Source organism: Watersipora subatra, chromosome 2 (assembly GCF_963576615.1).
Source record: "Watersipora subatra chromosome 2, tzWatSuba1.1, whole genome shotgun sequence".
NCBI classification, from domain to species: domain Eukaryota; kingdom Metazoa; phylum Bryozoa; class Gymnolaemata; order Cheilostomatida; family Watersiporidae; genus Watersipora; species Watersipora subatra.
The window spans coordinates 22,437,375-22,457,562 of NC_088709.1; the positions used below are offsets into that span (position 1 = coordinate 22,437,375).

The window sequence follows — 20,188 nt, forward strand, 5'->3', positions numbered from 1 at the left end:
AATGTATGATAGACATTCAGCAATTCTTGCGCATTCAAGCATTTTCATTGCAACGAAATTTTGACCCCAGAGTTTCAGAACCACTGGCTATTAAGTTTGAGTAAAGTTAAATGAGAAACTGTGGCAGAGCCAAGCTTTAATTTACTGTAACATTTAATATTCTATCTTGCATGTTTCTGCTAGACTATCTTTAGACAGCACGTCAGCAGCTTTTTCTAGTGTACAAAGCACTTTTACCTTCATGATGAAAGTATATTTATTTGCTTTGAAGGTTACTATATACTTTCAGCCTTAGAATGTCTAAAAGTGTTTTTGATTAATTCAGTTGTTGAACATGTTTGAACATATGTTTTTTTAATTTGTTTGTTTCTGAAGGAGGTTAGATGCAGTGTAATATAACTAACATCTATGTTAATTAATTCTATTTGCTCTCTCTATGTACCTAGTAAAAACTAATCTAATTAAATAATAACCTAATTCTAATCTAATCTGAAATAGTCTAATGTATAATAGCCTAATCAAATGGGTCTTTGTGTTTCCAAAGTTCACTAAATTGTTTATTAGAACAGATTGTTAATAGGATATAATTAGCAAAGTATTTTCTGTACCGGTTGACAGAATTGTTGGAACAACAGGTGTTAGCTGCCAATGCATGTGGTAAGTTGTTCAGCAAAAAATGTAGAACATTCTTTCTTGATCACATCAAAAATTCATAAGTAAACATATTTCCGCAATGCATATTTTTTATTTTCTGTTATTCCATGAGTTTTATGCTCAAAATCACAGATAAGTCAGTGCAAGGCAAATTAGCAAAGCCTATTAACTCACTAAAATACATAAGCTTTCATGTTAGCATGAAATCATGTCAAAAACCAAAACTCTAAAATTGGATTTTTCTTCTCATTTAGAAAGACGACAGATCCTTTTGTTTAAACAGCACAGGCAGCTACCCAGAGCACTAAGCACTATACAGCAAGATTGGAAATTCTCTCCTAAGTTCTATTGTTTTTGTTTACAATCCAGTTTCTTATCACGCTTCCACTTGGTTTATTCAACTGTGTAGTATCCAGCCATTCCAAGGCAGAGATAAGCCAAAAGAATATACACTTTTACCGCGAGACAGCATTCACTTTGGTAAGAGCAGGCTAATATGAAACCCACTGATTGCCACAAAACATTATTCGCAAAAGCCGCTTCACTGTTCTCTTTGAAGATAATTCCATAAAATCCTGTAAAAGAACTGTTAGCTTAATACAAGTGTACATTTACACAGGGAACTAGTAAAGCAAGAAAGTAAAAATAAAATAAAATTGGTCACCCAATAGTAAAAACAGATAATACTTATTCTTAAAACTGATAAACTTTTGTTCTAAACACAACTAATATGATAACATGAGTAGGTTATTCTTGTTATTAAACTACAAGCACATGTGCTAAAAAACGTTTGATCAACTATAGTTAGCAAAATAAGAATAAGATCGTCAATAATGAGGTACCAAAATACCTGCAATCATTATTTGCGGACATCGATATAAATTTAAATCTGCTTTAATATAGTTGAGAGGAGGGGTCATTATTATCTGCATCAAAAACTGTTTTTTGCTTAGTTGCAAAAAGTAAAGTGCATTTAAAAGAGATTTAGAAACATCATCAAGAAGAAAAGTAATGTGAAAAAGAACACATGAGCTGTAAGAAACGGCAAAGGCTGAAAGTTGAAAAGTGAGCTAAATATGTTAAATCTGACTAAACTAAAATAGTCATCGCTAACACTAACAGACTGCCATAATAATAATAACATCGAGGATTATAATGGTGTTGACAATTGTAATTAGGATGGTGGTGATAATGAAAAAAATGATGATGATGCAAAGATTGTAACATTATAATAGCTATAACCTTTACCAGAATTTCTTTTATGTAAAATTACTTTAGAGTTGTACAAACGGATTTGAACAGCTTTACAATATTTTTAATCGTTGCAGAAAGTTTATTCAAGCATTTTTTTTACTAGAGTGAATAGCTATTGAGATACTTTACATGCAAACCAGAAAAAAAGTATATTGTTGATATTCTAGGTTAAACAACTTATGATGAAAATATCCAAAGGCCTTCTCACTGAACAGCAAATGAAAAAGGTAAAAAGGAAAAGAGGGAAAGAGGGAAAGAGAGAGACAGAGAGACAAAAAGATAGAGAGAAAGAGGGAGAAAGGGAAAGAGAGAGAGGGAAGGAGGGAAAGAGAGAGAGAGAGAGAGAAAGAGACCTTTGTTACATAATTATTAAATATAGACTGGAAGAAACATGAATACCAGGTTGCTAGTAGTAAAACTATGACTAAAATTAACTCTCCTTTTGGTTAACTGACCATTCACTTGTGTTTTCCATATGGCATCAGCCACTCCCCAAAATCCAGCATAGAACAGATAGAGGTATAGATGCTCTTGTGTCGTAGAAGTAGTTAGAAAGGTTATGAAGAGGGCGATATTTATTCCAGCTCCTGTAAAAAGTTATGCCTAAATTGAAGCTTTGGTAGTTTTTTACATTTTAGGCCAAATCATTTTTGCCAGAGTTTCATATGTTGCTGTAAATAGTTTATGTAAAATTTATGTAAATAATGAATATAGTGCTACATAACATCAAACAAAGTTTTAGGCTATCAGTTTTTTAATGAAAGTAAAAATTAATTTATTTTTCAAATTGTATTATGGTATAAATTACATAATATATCTATGTCATGCTTGAATTGAAAGACTGAGTCAGTAAGAACATGATATTGTTTCTTTAAACTGCTTTAACCAGATTTAAAATATAATTAGAGACCTTAAATCAAAAAGAGGATGTATAAATATCCTCAATGACCTTTTTTGAAAAGGCATGTACAAAAAAAGCTTAGCCATGTATTGTTTGCTAATTTAACTGTCAAAGTGTTTTTAAACCATTTAGCTTGAAAAGTTTACACTAATACTTTAAATAAGTTCCTGCTCATTTACATCCATGTGTTGCTTTTTACCATCAAGCAGCAATAACAACATCAAAACAAAAAACTAACAAGTGCAATAGTTCATTATTGGCCACTCTTTGTTCAATGAGAATCAAAAACCTCTGCTTCTAACAAATGGTGCTTCAACTTACCAAGAGTAACAAAAGGAACTCTCCCAACAAACTGCGCAAGTTTCCCAAAGAGAAGTGAACCGAGAGATGATGTGACACCAAAGCATACAACTGCGTATCCAACCCACCAATTACCAAATGGGCAAGTGATGAATGCCTGAAATAATAATGGTTGATTGTTTTGAGTATGTTGGTAAAAAAATATTTTATTTTTATGAACTTACAGACTGCGAAAAAAAAAATTGTAACTGTAGATTTCACGGACTGTTTCCCATGTAAAACTAAAGACCATACAACAATTAACGGTCTCCCTTATTTTAACGGTTTTTGTTGTAAAACTGGCAGCAAACTTTATAATCTTATAGTGTATGTTAGTCTAAAAACAATTTTTACTAATATAAGGTACTAATGAATAGCGCTTCATCCTGTTACAGATATAATTTAACCAATGAAATGATTTTCATTACTAAGTAGATATATTGCCAAAACCTGGGTAGTTTGAAAACTTAAGTGAAACAAAAGGAACCGTAAAAATATGTGAAACTTTAGTTAAATAAGCCAATAGCTAGATAAATTACAGGTATGTAGCCAGAAAACACCAGTAACTGTGTAAGTTACCTGTGTGTAGTCAGAAGCAAAAAATGCCTGGTGCAATCCACAGTACACGGTAAGAGGCAAGAGAAGAAGTTGTCTTCTATCTTTTAGTTGTACAAGTGTTGCCACAAGGAGCCGAGATTTACAGCTATTCTTTAAACAGCCGGTTTGCCTTTCAGTTACTTTAGCTGGTAGTTGTTCCAGCAGGAAAGCAGCCATTAGCACAGCAATACAGGCACAACTAGTATAAACACCAGCCAACATGAAGAGCTGAAAATATTTTAAACATTGACTAGATATGAAAACCTTTATGGCTAAACTCTTTGTGCACTGTAAATTGTTTAAAGCTCCGGCAGCAATACAAAGAGAATAGTGTCTAAAAAACAGTCTAAAACTGATTGAGTTGCACAAAATTGGTTTGTTAAAATAAAAATGCAAAAAATTATTACATTGATAAACAGAAATACTTTAAATATATCGAAATAGTATTTATAAAACATTTTCTGATAATTCTATTAAAATATAGACAGTGATATAAAAATTAATTTTAAACAAGTACACTTTTTTGTGATAATTCGAGGTAGACGTATGCACTTGACTCACTTGACTGTTTGGTGGTCTCTCAAGATTACTGTTGTTAGAAGAATGCATCTGGGGACAGAAAGACCTTCCACACAGCATTTGTTCCTAGAAGTTAAAACAATAACATGAAGGTTTCTCCAAGCACAGCTTATGCACAGATTCTTATTGGCTCATACACTATTTTCATTGTGCATTTATTTCACTTCAAACATAAAATTCTAAATGTGATAGTTTGCTGCATTTGGGCTACTCCAACAAATTTATAGTTATTAATTTACAAAAGTGAAAATATAATAATACTATGATTGGATGAAGTAAAATAATAGCTAAAAGTATAATAACGAAAATACTGTCCGATTGCATATGGAAACTAGTAGTAATAATAATAGTAGCAATGATGATAATAATAATAATAATAATAATAATAATAATAATGATACAGATACAAATGGTGAAGCGACATGAATTTGACACAACAAAACATGGTGTTATTATAAGACAGAGATTGTTGGTGAATTAGAACTATCAAAGTTGTTGTAGAATATGAGTAGTCAAACAGATCATGTGATTAAATTGAAAAGACACAACATTGTTGCAGGGGAACACATTTGAAGACACTTGGTTAATTTTGTCATTCTAAGTGCTAGGAGAGTTGATGGCAAGAAGAAGGAAACCTATCAAAATTTGGTGAAACCACTGTAAAAACAATGCGAAACCTATGTACATGTCTTGTCCTTAGAAATAGAATCACTTAAAAGATGGAAAAAACATACATAGATATAAAAGATATCTAAGCCTCCTATTTTCTGTACTTTAAGATTGGTGAGAATACAAAAGAGAATGCTGAAACAGTCTTTGTTAGTCGACTTAACCTAATACCAAGAAATAACATCTAGCTAAACACTAAACTGTTTGTACAAGCAAAAAACAGTAGTATAACAGAATAAACTATAATATCATACAGTATGGTATAATCTATAACATATTATAACATATTGTAATATAGTATAATATGGTAAAATATAATAATATTATTATATTTAGCTCTTGCTAAAAAGAGTCAAACCTTCTTCAGTATTACTATTAAGAGTTAAATGAAGAGAGTTCATCTGACAATAATATATTCTGAAAAAGCAAACTGTAAGACTATTATAGTCAGTTTACATGTCTAATATATTAGAGTTGATGACAAGAGATTGATAGTAACAAGTTAAACTCACCTCAGTTGATAGAGGTGAGACAGAAAAATTAGAGTCTGATGGAGTCAGCACTTGGCTAGATATGATATTTCCCCATACAGATGCTGAAAATACTATCTTAGTTTAGTGTTCTACAAGTATCTAATTCAGCCACATCCTCATGAATTCAGAACCATACAATTAGCAAATATAACAATTCATGTTATATTCAAGCTGAATCTTTTTCCATACATAGTCCACAAAATTTTCTTGGCTCAGTGCAGTGCAAGCGCCTACTACAATCAAATCTTTGCTAACTCAAAACCATTCAAGTATACAAGTAATACAAGTATCAACTCATGTTATGTTGACAAGCAACAGGAGTGCTCAGTGTATAAGTATACGATTTTGTTCTATAAAGTGAGAAGGATTACGTTGCCTTGATTATTTACAGAGTCACATTGCATAATAAATAATTATAATTATTATGATGTTGATAATAGTCAGCATATAGTAATGTAAATCTATTATATTATAAGATTGACAAAATTCAGCACATAATATGATAAATCTATTATAATGTTGATAAAAGTCTGTGTATAGTATGATAAACCTATTATAATGTTGATAAAAGTCAGCATATAGTATGATGAATCTAATATATTATAAGGTTGACAAATCTCAGCTCATAGTATGATAAATCTACTATAATGTTGATAAAAGTCAGCGTATACTATGACAGTTTTATTATATTGCAAATAAAATGCTTTTAATGTTACTGATAACAACGCTAACAGAAGTTGTTTGTTTACATATATCTTGATATTGAAAAATTTTAATAACTTTTTAACTGTGCAGATAAATTGAATTAATAATTAAATAGGAAACAACTTACATGATGTTTTGAAGAGGTAGAAAACTCCAAAGAATAGATTAACAGCCGAATCATTTGTTACACCCTTTTTTCTAGCGTATTCATGAGCCAGCTACAATGCATTGCATAAGATAATAACTGTACACATGCATTTGACAGTGTATTGTACAATTACATATGAGATTACAAAACACTTAGTACTCTACAAGGTTATGTAATCAAATACACTTGTGTACAATATTGCAAAGTAGAATGAAGGCTCAAACTTTTTTTATTGAAAAAAAAGGCTTTTTTTATACAAACTTCTACTTAATATAATTTTTTTCAGCAAATTAATTTTATTAATAATATCGTGTGGCTAAAAATAGTTCACTGTTGTTTTTTTCGCTTACATAAATTTCCTAATGCAAATTCAATATAAGCTAAAATAATTGAAAGATAACACAGAAACTTATGAAACGTTTAAAACCTTTATAGAAATAACAGGTTTTATTGGAAATTCAATTTTGTTAAATTTTACAAATTTTTTTTTAAATGACTAAAAAATTGTAAAAAGGTTCAATACCCATATATGATTTTGTTAAATTCAGTAAATTGTGACTTATTGATAACTTGAAGTACTGTAATATCTACATAGTTCTTGCCACTTTTATACTCGTGCGCTTGCTAAAAAACTCTTTACAAAAGGATTGTGTTCAGATGCACCTTTAACTTGGTTAGTAAGTAATTTCTAGCAAAAGCCGATAAATGTTAACTTTTGTTTGTCGATGTCTCAAATAAGAAAATGTAAAACTAGTGAACCACATTTAAATTTGTGATTGCGTCAAATTTTAGTTGATTTTAACAAGAAGTATTGATTTTTTTCTATCAGTTGAGATGTTGTTTGTTGTTTTGGGTGATCTCATTGTCAAGATATTTGAAGGTTAAAATCGACAAAAACTGATCGTGGTAAAAACTCTAAACAAAAGATGTGGCCAGACTTGTCCAAGATGATGTGTATAGTAAAACACTCTGTTTCTATCTCCCGTATTCACATCGGCTATTGCGATAAAAGTCTAGTCCTACGCGGCTCTATCAGCACATATTCTATTTTGTGTCTGCTCAAAATTGCTAGGATAAAAATTTAAATCTAGCTACAGATACATAATTATAATGTCTCAAACACCTCAAATAAGGGAAATTAAAAATTTGTCATATTAGTTTCCTCTATATGCTGTGTAAACATTTGACTACCGACTACGATTCTGCTAGTCTATGATATTTAGGTTGCCGAGTTAACTTATTTCATCGCGGCCTTTGTATCAGCTAAGTTCTCTGTTGCTACCGACATCGGAAACTAGCTACTAGATACAATAAGCAAGCTACATCTTTGAAAAGAATATGCTTGAATATATGGCGAAACCAACTGCATCCCTAAAAAAGCCATATATGGTCAACGTTATCTATTCAATATTAACATCAATTTGTTAGAAAAAAAATTTACTGGTCACATTTGATTAGTTGATCCAGGTAAAAGAATAAATGGTTTTATGAGTTGATTAAAATAGTGAACGCAAAACATTGATTTGTTAACGCAAATTGGTTTCTTAGAAATCAATTAACCCATCAATTCTGGCAGAGGGTTATTAAAGCCATTCCTGCACCTGGTTGGCGGTTTGTGGACTTACCCGTTTTCACTTGGTAGCACGGAGCATAACATTTTTAGCTTGGTACCAGAACATAACATAACGGAGCCGCAGGTTGCGACCCTTGAGCTATCTACTAGACAAGATCTCAGCACAGGCGGTAACGGTACTATCACTATGTTTCCATGACTCACACATGATTCACATAATTCGAATGATCCCCAAGTTGAGTTACTTTGCAATGGAGCGTTTCAATGAACACCTGCCGATGCTGATTTAACACTAGCGCTTGACCCCATAGGTCAAGCGCTTTTCCCCATAGGTCAAGCTATGGGGAAAATCTGACCCCTATGGGGTCAGATGCTTGACCCCATAGGTCAAGTATTAGCCTAATTAATGACTCTATAAATAGCTAGGCAGTCTTGGCAGCTTAGCTTAGCAGCGATGGTTCGGATCGTTGGTTGGCGCATCGAGACTGCTGAAATCGAAATAAATACGGATGAAGTGTGAAAACGTTTTAATGTAGTAGCCATCGATATTTAATGTGCATTACTCGCAAGTGCCGTTTTCAAAATTCGCAGGCACGATGAATTCGATAAAGTTTTGCGGATCGCAAAACTTGCTTACCTTGCGGATTTATGCCGTTTCCATGACGCGAATAACTTGCGGATTAGCTCATATTTGCGAATTATACGCGTCATGGAAATGCCATGTATGATGTATTCAATTTGCTCTGCAAATCATGTTTTGCATTATTTTCAGCAATATTATTTTATTATATAATTTTTACAAGCCAAAATTTTTTTACTTTGACATAGTTTTATTACAAACATTCATTCACGTTGTCGCCACTCACATAAATGTAGTTCTAGCTCATATAGTAGGACAATTTAATCTACTGCAGTAAACTCAAACAAAATACATCTTGGTTTGTGCAGCACACATTCAAGTCTCTTTTTCCCATTGCTGGCAGTTTCCAAACTGACAAAGCTGTTTTGGCTGGTAGGACCACATAAACATCCTGTAATCAATAAAACAAATTATTAAAAAAAATTATATATTACTTTTAGTATAGTTAACACTTGTTCATCAATATACATGTAAGACATTATATTGCTAGATGCTATAGATTAATTAAGAAGCCGTCAATTAAACACTCAACATAGTTTATTTTGTAGCGAGCTGTGCAACTCACTGTGCATCCATATCACTCACACATGCACAGGAAGTTACATTATTGTTGGAAACAGGGAAATATAATCTGAATGTAAACACAACAGCATATGTATAAGAAACCCAAATTTAAAGATAAATTTACTTCCATTCTCCTATCTTCCTCTGCAGCGTAGCGCTGTTGACACTCGTCAGCCCGAGTCATAAGCTGTCTGCCCCAATCTCTAACCACCTGTTGCTCAGAAAACTCTGAGTTACCTTTGCTAGAACTGGAAGCATTGTTACAATTCTGTTGTTTGTCAATAAAAACGTGTAGAGGCATTAATTCATTAAATTAACGATGTCAATTAATTCAGTAAATTAAATACGATGCCGATGCGCGAACTAGTAAATGAGTAAAATCCTTAACACCGAGATCACAGACAACGCGTTTCACGAGTAATAAAATTTATTATGACCTGTATAAAAATTTTGTGCTGATGATTGGCTAAAGAAAAGGTCTTATATTTATCGCTCATGGACTCTTTTCACATGTATCACTATGTACATCACGATAAAGCACCCGCTCGAATATGAGCATTTCAAAAGATGACCTCATCTAAACGCCTATATCTCTGGACAGAGTTAGTCTAAAAACACAAAAAATACATCAAATTGTAGCTGATGTTTTAGCCTTTTATTGGATTTAATTTCATTTGATTAGCTTTTTTGTGGCAATCACATCTTTAAGCACATTTTAAGGAACTATTGATAAGTAGGAAGCTTTCTACTTTAGAGATATTCTGTGTGATGTCATGAGTTGAAAAGTGTTCACATTAAAAATATGAATAGCCATGCTAACCTTCCCATAAGTATATTAATACTTAAACAAATCTAGTTAGCACTTACATAACTATGTTAAAACCTAAATAGATATGGTAACATACAAGTAACAATGTTAACATTTAAATGATGGTGATACCTTTCAAGTAACTATGTTGACAAGTAACTATGTTAACCTTTAAAATCAGATATGAAATCAGTAAAACATGTAAGAGCTGTGATCAATCCATACCATGTTAAGATAGTGGCTCTTTGCTGTCCACAATGGTGCTGCCCCGGCACCAAGAATTACAGCAGCTGGGATAAATAGGGCCCAGCTAGCATGGAAATGTGCTGCCATATACATTATATAGCATGCCATTGAAAGAGTCAGTGTCCATTTGCAACCTGTCAAAGTGTAGTAAAGAACTTAGGGATTATGGGGTATGTGAATAATGTGTTTTAGATAATTGGATAATTTTAATTTAAAAATAGTACTTGTATTATATCAAATCATAACATGTTTTATCACCTCACATCATGTCTTATTATGTTATATCACTTTATGTTATATTATAATATTTTGTATCGTGTTAAATGTTATTATATCATATAATATTATATTACATTAATTATACTTTGTTGTTAGATTATACTTGTTGTATCGTATTATATTATACCATATCTTAACCAATTCAACTAGATAATAACGTGATGTACTATATTGCATTATATTAAATATATATTTGTATTGCAAACATTAAACTATTCTAAGCTCTTTATGCATATAATTTGTATTACATGTACATCCAAATGCTTTGGTAATTCTAAGTCTAGAGCTTCAAGCATATGATATTGACAAGCTGCCCATAATAAGTGCTGAACTTTCTTGTGTGGTTTCATCACTCGGTTTGCCTGTTTAAAACCCTTTACCAATTTTTGACCACTAACTCTTCTAAAAGCCAACCTAAGCCTAATTGTTTATACCGATACACACAGATGAGCCAACTTTCAGATTTCAACAGACTATTGCCAGGCACATCTAACCAAAGAAAAGCTGTCAATAGAAGGTTAAATATTTGACACATTTGTTAAATATTTACCTTTATAGTAAACACATTTCATGTGTCAAGTTAGATACAGCTGTGATGACAATGTATCCTCTCTAAGAGATTCTAAATTAATCTATTTACTGTAAATGGTAGAGTGAGAGTGACCACATGAGATAATAAGGTTTGCCATAAACAATATTTCTTACACTTACTATATACCATATTCCTTACACTTACTATATACCATATTCCTTACACTTACTATATACCATATTCCTTACACTTACTATTTACCATATTCCTTACACTTACTATATACCATATTCCTTACACTTACTATATACCATATTCCTTACACTTACTATATACCATATTCCTTACACTTACTATATACCATATTCCTTACACTTACTATATACCATATTCCTTACACCTACTATATACCATATTCCTTACACTTACAATATACCATATTCCTTACACTTACTATATACAATATTCCTTACACCTACTATATACCATATTCCTTACACTTACTATATACCATATTCCTTACACTTACTATATACCATATTCCTTACACTTACTATATACCATATTCCTTACACTTACTATATACCATATTCCTTACACTTACTATATACCATATTCCTTACACTTACTATATACCATATTCCTTACACTTACTATATACCATATTCCTTACACTTACTATATACCATATTCCTTACACTTACTATATACCATATTCCTTACACTTACTATATACCATATTCCTTACACTTACTATATACCATATTCCTTACACTTACTATATACCATATTCCTTACACTTACAATATTCACTTACCTTTAAATTGTCACTGTTTAATAACTAACATGTTTACATTTAATAAATTACTCAGTGAAATCATAACCTATGGCCAGATACATGTGAGGTGGTGCGTGAATCTCTTCTTAATTACTTTGCAAGAAATAAGAATTTCTGCTTGAACACTCTGTTTGTAAACTGTGAGAGCGTTGACATAATGTTTTATTGCGGATATCATTGCTCAACAAACATCTGCCTGTGCATGCAAGTGCCAGATACATTTTGAAACAACTTTAAGTTAAATCAATTTTTATGTGAAAAAAGATGAACACTATTTTCTAAAGATGTAACAAAACTATGGTGGTTTGTTTAAACTCAATTTGGTTCACGTGCCTGTTTGGACAAAGATCAACTTTGTTATTTATCATTTAAAGTACTTATGAAATACTTTAAAGATCAGTGTCACTTTTGAAAAAAACATATTTTGTTATCAATACGTGTAACAGAGTATCCGGCATAAGCAAACTTTCAAAACATATGTAGCTACATTTAGGGGTCGTGTCGGGTTCTTCAATAGAACACTGCAATCATTGCAAAATATTTAAATTAGCGAGGCATTGCTTACTAAGGAATGTGACAGCAATTACTGTTGTTAAAGTTGTACTTGGTTTAGTATGATGCAAAACAACTAAAAATAGCATCATGCATATTTACACATTTTTAGTTTTAAACTCAATTTGTATTTGTTTCGTAACATGTAACTTTACCTGCCAACAAAGTCTCAGCCAAAAACTTATCAACCAATATTTTTATCTAAAACACCAACTAAACAGAAAGTACTAAGATATTGATGCTTTCACATGTTTCTTATTAACTGATACTAACATCTTTGCTTCTAGTCAGTTCCTGATACTGAATGAATACTCCTACAAAGTTCTATAAGGAACATTACATCTCACTAGATAGAATTGTCAAAGGATTTAACGTTCAAAACATCGAAAGAATCAATGCGTTAACGAGTTATCAATGTCACACATACCAAGAGTGTTGATGAGAGCAGGAGGTACAAAGAACCCAGATATAACATAGGAGCTGTAGATGATGGCGAGAACCTTGGTTCCCATTCCTTCTTGTTTAAAAAGGCTGGACTGCAGGTCTTGTAGTGGAGAGAAAGCTGTGAACAAGACCAGGAACACTATGCTAAGGACAAGTGTGTTTTTCCAGATCTAAAAACACAGGTTTTCTTTGTCATAAAGCAGAAGTTAGAACCTTGAATTAAGCTGTTTTACTGTTGTCACATTTATACATCTCTGACTTTAATATCTATGACATTTACTTATAAAGGAATATGTGCATTTAGGCTTGTACATGTAAGTAGATTTGAAGCTCACTAAGCAATTGCACAGAAAATGAAATAACATAGATAGAAAACTATCATTTCTTATCCTAAATTGTCGCTAGTGTCATTACTAGATACATGTCACACAAAATTTTACATTTGCATTGAAGTCTAAATGTCTCATCAGCAGAAGTTTTCTCACAACTCGAATGTATGTAATAGGTAATAAAATATAGCTAGGTAGATATACATAAACCATAGTCAAGTAAAAGCATGAATCAATTATCAACAATGCATTATATTATTTCCAGACACTTGTTATGATAATGTTTCTGTTGAATGCTGGCATTTTCGTGTAAATAACAAGAATTCCTGTAAATTTTTTGCAAATCATCTAAAAGAAGGAAATCAATCAAAATATAGTCATAATACTAGACATTCAAACTAACTGTGCTAAGCTCTGTATGTTATTATCATATCTACCTGCAAAACTGCCCACCTACACTTTAATTCACATTGCGTGCCTTTGAAGTAAAACATTTATAATGACTACTTTTTATTGATTTCTTGCTTATTATATTCTCTCTTCATCATTTTGTTACGCACTTTTTTGAATATTGTTTAAACTTGTCAGCAGTAATTATTATTATAGGTCTATCGAAAGTCTGTTGGATGAGTTGAATGAATTAGCATATTTTAGGTTGAACGAAGTCTTTGAGTCAGTTGAATGAACAAATAATTTTTTTGGCACTCAATTTTTCTGACTACCTGCAACAGCTTTTACATTTGATGCAACTTTCAGAATAATCAACTCAGTATGTAAAGGTTGGACTGTCATTGGTTGAGACGTCTATACTTTTACCAAAACTCAAGTTAAAACATCTTTAGTGATAAACTGGTATAATTCATTGATATTGAAATGCAATTATAGCTGTTCGAAACCAATTACTTTGCTATAGCTCTGCTTCAATACTTTACATTTCTCTGTTTCACTGAAGTAGCGAGTAATGACCTCAGCTGAGTAACACCAGAATTTTGGGTTGTTAACCCTTGATGACTCTGGTTTTACTCAGAAAGATATTTTAAAAGTTTGTAAAGCAGCTACAGCTGTTCGCAGCCTCTATCTGTAATGTGAAATCAGTTATTTCTAGCAGTTCTATTTTGCACTTTTTAAATTTTTGCATAAATCTAGTGCTATAAAATGTTAAAGTTTATGAGGTTACTTTTTGTAGCAATTTTTTATAATCTCGTTGATAGATTTACAAAATAATTTTAATATATAAATATATATTCGTGTTACAAGTTGTTGTATGTAATGTACTGTATGTATTGTATAACCTATTACATACATATTTATACAACAAAAGCCTTCAAAACAACAAGAAAATACATAAATACATAAAAAAGACTGTTATGATTTATACCACAGCAACTGAAAATCATCTGCTAATTTGTAAAATTATATTATAATGTTCTATTTAAACAAATTTATACCAACTATTGTTTATGTCCGAGGAGACTGATTGCATGTATATCTGCAAATGAACAGTTTGTAGCTATGCTGCAAAGATAAATGTTTGGCTGTGTCATCTATCGGAAAAACTGGCAGATTAACTCTGGGCTGACCTACCACAGTGACCTTAAATTAACAGCTGCCTTCTTAAAAGTGTCTGGAAACTAAATTACAGCAGATCCAACTCTGTGAAATTTTCCGATAAGTTCCGCAGGAATTCAAGTGACTTATCAAACTATGTGTGCAATTTCAGGGTTCCGGCTCAGGCTCAATAGATGTTTTAAAAAAAATTAATCAAAGATGTCACTTCAGCTGGTTTTTTTGCTATACATAGACGTAATTTGTGTGACAGAAGTTATGCAAGTACTTGCTGTGTTCATGGAGTGGCTAAAGTAGTCCCTAAAAACAAAAAAGCTTTGACGAGTGACATCTAAAATGATTAATAAAAAATTCATGAAATCAGTTGAAAGTTTTTTTTATGCTCCCTTCTCTCTCCTTCCTTTCCTTCCTTTATGCTTCCCTCTTTTACTAATTTGTAAAATTCAAGTCTTCATTCCTATTTAAAACTCAAAAGTTCAATGCTTTCATTTTAACTGAGAAATAGTGGAAGCTGTTTAATTGTTATGCTTTTCCTGATGTTTAGAGCTAAAGAATATCTAGTTAAAATTAATATCAGTTTGTGAACTTAGTGACAAGCACAATCTGGTTATTGGTTTATGTAAGCATGTCTATGCAGCTGATCATAACATAATACATTCTATAGTTGTAAGTTTACTTCCTATGTTCACTTTCTTCTCATTCATCTTTCATGCTTAGAATATCTAGTTAAAATTAATATCCAGAACATTCTTGCATTTGAATATGTTTACAGACAGCGGTTGTAGTCTGAGATGAATTTACCTTAATAAGTAATAAGCTTTCTAAATATAATCATATCATACTGCACATCATTACAATCCTCAGGTTACGAACTTAGTGACAAGCACAATCTGGTTATTGGCTCATGTAAGTATGTCTATGCAGCTGATCATAACATAATACATACTATTAAATATTCTATAGTTGTAAGTTTATTTCCCATGTTCACTTTCTTTGCATTCATTTTTTTGAGCTTTAAATTAAATTCTATAGGTCTCATGGCAGTTTTGGAAAAACTTCATTGTGGGAATATTGCTGCAGGTTACTCAGTACTCAAAAATCTTGTTTAAATAGATTATATAAAAGCATTGTTCAATGGGTACGTGTTATCAAAATATTTGTCTTGCAAAGCTTCTAGAAACCACACATATAGGTGTAGACCTGTTCCTCATTTCAAACTCAGTTAATTACAGAAATAGCTGGTTTTGCACCAAAAAGTCTTTGCTGGTATGATAAACTGTAGAGCTGGCTTCTTAATTTATTTGTTCATTACAACTCAAACTGCAAAACATGAATAAAAACTTCAGGGCTTTTATTGAACATGAGAAAACAGTGCAACACAAAACATCAGTGGGAGTTATGTTATGGCTAGCAGTCAGTTTCGCTTTCATGCTTCTCAGCTGCAGATGTACAATCTAGAATATTATTAAGATTCCCGTTGTTTTAGCTTGGTGAAGACATGATAGTCATAGCTCTTTATGGTGAGCTGAGCGCATTGTTCGTTTCTTTGTCATTCTGTTGCATGACCTAGAGCAAAAATAGAACTAGGCCTCTTGGCACCTTTCAACCCAAATATAACGAATATGTTACAAGGGATTGCTGCCCTAGCACTCAAACAGTTCAATTTAATCTGATAGAAAGTCATGTAGGCTTTAGATTAATATACCGAGTATGATATTACCAATAATATTTTAATACCACATCTTATCAGTCAAGGGTTTGTTAGAGTTTGTTCGAAACAATGCTTGTTTGCTCAGTTCCGCGCTGCTGTGAGTCTCGACAGTCAACTGAAAGTTGTGGCAGTTCATAGGTAGAGAGTTTCGACAGTTGAGATAGTGGCGCAGAAGAAGCTTAGCTGATGAAGGAGAATAAGGCTACATAGGTGGGGGAGAAAGAGGCTCTTCACTAGGCAAGAGGGGAGAGCACCTAAGCAGGCCCTCAGGGAAAAAAGAGAGAGCTCTGTGAGCCCTTGAAAAAGAGAGAAGCTGAGTCATTGGAGCTGTTCACTTTTATAGTTGTCTGTTATGTAGGATAGCTAGCCTTTAGCAGTAGGATGAGTGTTAAGGTTCAATGCTCTATGTCAGGTGTGTGAAGATGTCTTGTTCGCGTAAGTCTTCAGCCGGTGCATGTGATGTAGACATGTAGGGTGGAGCTCGTTGCTTAACTCCTGGTATCTAGGTCATGTTTGACAGTAGTGGCAAATCTGTATATGTGTATGCATGTGAATCGTCTCTAATGTTTCTTTGGTGGTTTTCTGGTGATGGTATTTGGCAGGTTTAATTGCTTTGATATCCCTTCGGCATGCTCTCTATCTGGTGTTGATGCAATTTCTATGATTGATTCCTTCAATTTTTAAGTTTCTAATTTGCTTTTGATGTTTTTTAATTATGGGATCTTGCGATGCCTTTGGGCTTTTTGCTGCTTGTATGTATTGTTATGCTTATCCTGTGATCTGACTGTGTTCCCTATTGGTATGTTGTTTTCGCGATATTTCCATACAACAAGATGTATCAGTAAAGTAGTTGATTATTCCCTTTGGTTATCAAAACCTTTGGTTATTGGCCTACTGGCCAATTAAATATTATGAGAGGTAAAAAGAATTATGATGTAGTTTTTATAAGTTGAAGGGATGTTCTTCGCTGTCATTCGTGGGCAATAAGCACATTTGTGTTAGTTAAAATAATCAAGTGATACAATTACCTGTAATTGTTCTGGTAGATTTTACAGACGACAACAAAGTGATTTTTGATATGCTGTAGAGCTACCATGCCTACCAATATAGTTGCACTTTATATGCAGTTGGTTGTGGTTTTATACCAGCCATTGTAAGTATTTTTATTGAACAAAATTGTGACCTTTATTTTACCTTTCATCTCATTTATTTTAGTGAAAAAGTTTTGTCTTTTAATTATATATTTTTACAGAAACATTTTTCAGATACCAGACTGTTGCTTAATTCTAGCTGAAGTTATTTTTTTGTCTAGTATGATCAGAATAAAATAGCTGTGCCAAGGTTAAACCACTACTAATAAAGTATCAAAAATAATACATTTTAATAAGTAGAACATCAAATTCACTTTGCCTGTTGCTAATCAATTATATCAACAATTCATTAGCCTTTAGCACGACGCTTATTCTCTGATTCTTTACAGATGAACTTTCACAAAATTTTAGCAAGTTTTATCAAAAAATATTGGTAGTTTTTTAACACTTGCGATCATTTTTGATGTTTGAGGTTCTCTGACTGTTTCAAAATTAAAATGTATAAAACTTGGTTGCTTCTAAAACACTCAGATACTAGCGAAAGTGTGATTATAAGATTTATAATTGCACTTCGGCTAAAGGACCCACAGAGTAGAGATATGAAACAGTGCGATTTGAATGCAACAGCCAATATCAATAACGGAAGAGGCAGGCAGCTACAATACTAGTGATCGTATTTGACATGTATTTTTTCTGAGCACCTTAACCATGATCAAGTTTTATCCATTTTAATCTTAAAACATCCTTGCAGCCAGATTACCTCAAACATCAAAAACAATCACAAATGATAGAGAAATTGCTATTCTTCCTAATAAAATCTACTAAAGTTTGTGTAAGTTCGTCTCTAACGCTAAGTAGAGACTTACCTGGCCGAGAGATTGAAAATGGGGCTCAGATTCTGAAGCATTTTCTTCCACTTCAGCATCACAACTCTTTGTTTCTCCGCATTCTTCTTTTAATTGCGGCTTCACGATGTTTAAATCATTGTCACTGCTCAACATTGTAACTAGTTAATTGTAAAGAGACTATATATAAAATGAAGCCTTGGCAGTTATATCTTCCCGTATAGCTGTAGAACTTGGACACATAAGCCTTGGCAAACTATCGACCTTAGAGAATCATGATTTTTTAACCACAAAGCAGTGCAACATGCCACCATGCATTCAACAAGTCTGTAATATCAATAACAGCCAATCACTTGCGTTATGTCTTATTAGTACTGCTGAGACGGTCTCAATAGCTAGAATAATGGAATGCTTAGCACCAATATATGTTCTTCGTGTTAGAGCAAAACATTCAACTTATGCAAGTGCTATATTTTAATGAAGTGTTCCAGCTGTAGTTGCTATTAGCAAATACCCCATAATAAACTTGCTGCATTATGCAAAACAGAGAGATAAAACTGAAAGCATTGCTATCACAGTAGCAATTTTATTGAAAGTGTTTTTATCAGCTTCTCAAATTGAAGGAGAGGAGTATGGTCCTTCAGAAATTGGCATTAGATAACGTATTGTACTTTTAGAGAATACACCCGATGGTTAGCTAAATCACACAGTTTGATCAAGGTCTTATCAATTGTTGCATTGGGGTTTTCTGTGCAGCAGTAAAGGTAAGATAACTCCTGAATTATCACAGAATTATAAATCTTCCAGTACCAATGGAAGCTACAAACTAAAATAATTACAGACTTATTTCAAAGCAATACAGATAATATTTTGACCAGAAATTGAGTTAGTTTTTCAACTCCTTCCGAGTTCTCAAGTATCTGATAGCAAATCATACCTTCAATGCAGTGTACAGTATATTCAATACAGTGTACAGAATCTTCTACACAGTACCTTCTATACAGTACTTTCTATACAGCAAACAGCACCTTCTATACAGGATACAGTACATTGTATACAGTACACAGTACCTTCTATACAGGATACAGTACATTCTATACAGTACTTTCTATACAGCATACAGTACCTTCTATACAGGATACAGTATCTTCTATACAGTACACAGTACCTTCTATACAGTATACAGTACCTTCTATACAGGATACAGTACATTGTATACAGTACACAGTACCTTCTATACAGGATACAGTACTTTCTGTGTAGTAGCTTCTATACGGTACCTTTGTATATTTATACACACAGTATAGGGCTTTGATAATACAGCATAATGCTTTGAGGTCCGCTTCCTCAACATAACCCCAGTTTCCATGAGTGGCAGCCACCCCGTATGGATAGGATCTGTTGCAAAATAAATAGACAACTCCAACTTTAACAGTTAACTTCACTATAGCCATGACACTGCTTTGGAAACTGTAGAACCCAAAATTAAAGCATTAAGCATATGTTTAAAATTATATTTTATCATTTTATTAACGTTACTCAAAATGGTTGAGCATGACTAATTTTTTGTAGAAGCGGTTTTTGTCGTATTATTATACCATCAACATTGCTCCGAAAGAAATAAGAATCTGATCTAGAGTGGCGAAAATAACGTTTCAACAAAAGTACCAAAGCAACATGGTCTCAACGATTTAGCAAGTATTTGAACTAAATGAACGTTAAAGATGTTTAAGATCTAAGAGAACGAGCAGGGGGAAAAAGAGATCAAGGGAAATAGCATAAAAGATTAGA

At 32.6% G+C, this 20,188-nt stretch overlaps 1 protein-coding gene across 2 annotated transcripts; it reads right to left on the minus strand.

The window, feature by feature from the left end:
* Positions 1 to 742: 742 nt before the first annotated feature.
* LOC137387760 (protein unc-93 homolog A-like) lies at positions 743 to 18,608 on the minus strand. 2 transcript variants are annotated; one of them, XM_068074265.1, is made up of 10 exons: positions 18,419 to 18,608; positions 12,839 to 13,025; positions 10,190 to 10,344; positions 6,359 to 6,449; positions 5,506 to 5,588; positions 4,307 to 4,390; positions 3,728 to 3,973; positions 3,131 to 3,266; positions 2,364 to 2,495; positions 743 to 1,229 (listed from the first exon to the last, which is right to left on the minus strand). In XM_068074265.1, exons 1-10 carry the CDS (start codon positions 18,551 to 18,553, stop codon positions 1,048 to 1,050), a joined length of 1,431 nt encoding a protein of 476 aa, XP_067930366.1. In that variant the 5' UTR covers positions 18,554 to 18,608; the 3' UTR covers positions 743 to 1,047. The 2 variants fall into 2 exon arrangements, with proteins under 2 accessions (XP_067930366.1, XP_067930368.1); XM_068074267.1 differs by having other exon boundaries at positions 12,839 to 12,973; positions 18,419 to 18,516.
* Between the last annotated feature and the right edge of the window lie 1,580 nt (positions 18,609 to 20,188).